The following is a 1,271-nucleotide window of genomic DNA, read 5'->3' on the forward strand; positions in this document are numbered from 1 at the left end:
TTTTGTTACTGTGATGAATCAGGTGACCCCAGTGAAAGGGTCTTTCAACCCCCAAAGGGGTCGCGACCCACAGGTTGAGAACCGCTGTTTCAGACCTAGGGCTTCTTCTGCAGAAAGGCCCGGCCGCTGCTCAGCGGGAGGGAGGGCATCACGCGGTGGCCTTCCTTCCCCCGGAGTTCCGTGGTCCCCTTCCTACTTAGGGCAGTGGCTTACACAGCCACGGCTTTGCTTACCAGCTGCCGCCGAGCTCTGCTGTGCCCAGCACTGTGCCAGGGCGTGCGGCCAGGGGAACCCAGCACGGGCTGGCTCTGTGCCTCTGCCTGCCTCTGGTCTAGATCCCTTGTGCAGTGCCCCACCCACACCACTCTTCAGGGCAGGCCTGGGCTCACGTGTTACGTCGACATGGCAGAAACCTGAGCGTGTGTAATGCCCGCAGCCCTGCCTACCTTCCTCCTCTCTTGGCCGTGGCTCGGGACCTCAGTGTACGTGGACACCCGGGAGGAGGGATGTCAGGCAGATGGGTGGGTAAGGAGGGGGACGGGGGAGTGGCCTGGGCCCTTACCCTCAGCCGGCTGACAAACACCCCGGCATCCTCCGCGGACAGCTTCCCTTGCTGGGCCAGGATGTGCTGGATGGCTTTGAGGACGTCGGCGGCCATGGTGACGTCCCCGCAGACGTAGAGGTGGCCCCCCTGCTCCTTCAAGGCGCGGTACACGGGCTCCGCCAGCTGCTCCCGCAGGATGTCCTGCACGTACTTCTGTGGGGACCAGCGGAAGGTGGGGGCCGCTCAGGTGTTGTTCCTGTGCTCCCCCCCCTGCCCCAGTTAATTCTGTGAAGGGGACCCCGCAAGGGGACCCCGCGGGAGGCGAGCTCATCTCTGTAGAATGTACCTCGAGGATCGTTCTCAGGCGGGGCATCAGAGAGGGCCCTGCCCATCTGCTACTGACCTGCCCGCCTCTAGCACAGGCTTGCTTACTGCTAGCAGGCTATGCTGAGTGCCAGACAGGGAGGGCATGAGTGAGTGAGTGAGTGAGTGAGTGAGAGAGAGAGAGAGAGAGAGAGAGAGAGAGTGCGAGCACCTCCTCCAGGGAGAAAAATATGAAGTTCCCAGAATTCTCCTGAGAAGACCATGCCCAGAGAGGGGTATCTTTGGTTACGACCTGATTGACAGGCTGGACTCCACCCCATTCACTCACAATATCCTCAAGCTGACACGTGATCACGTAACGACCACGGCAGCCTTTAGTTCTGTTGTCCTTAAGACCACCGTG

General features: G+C 61.1%; 1 protein-coding gene across 1 annotated transcript in view; it reads right to left on the minus strand.

Annotated features, from left to right (window-relative positions):
- The window catches only part of NOS1 (nitric oxide synthase 1), a 93,575-nt gene that overhangs the window by 7,423 nt on the left and 84,881 nt on the right, over positions 1–1,271 (minus strand). Inside the window, exon 24 of the mRNA XM_045296705.1 lies at positions 563–757. Coding sequence (XP_045152640.1) covers positions 563–757 — 195 coding nt within the window. The remainder of the gene's footprint in view (positions 1–562; positions 758–1,271) is intronic.

This window comes from Echinops telfairi, unplaced genomic scaffold (assembly GCF_000313985.2).
Source record: "Echinops telfairi isolate 266 unplaced genomic scaffold, ASM31398v2 ScPeMD7_7412;HRSCAF=8450, whole genome shotgun sequence".
In the NCBI taxonomy this organism is placed as follows: domain Eukaryota; kingdom Metazoa; phylum Chordata; class Mammalia; order Afrosoricida; family Tenrecidae; genus Echinops; species Echinops telfairi.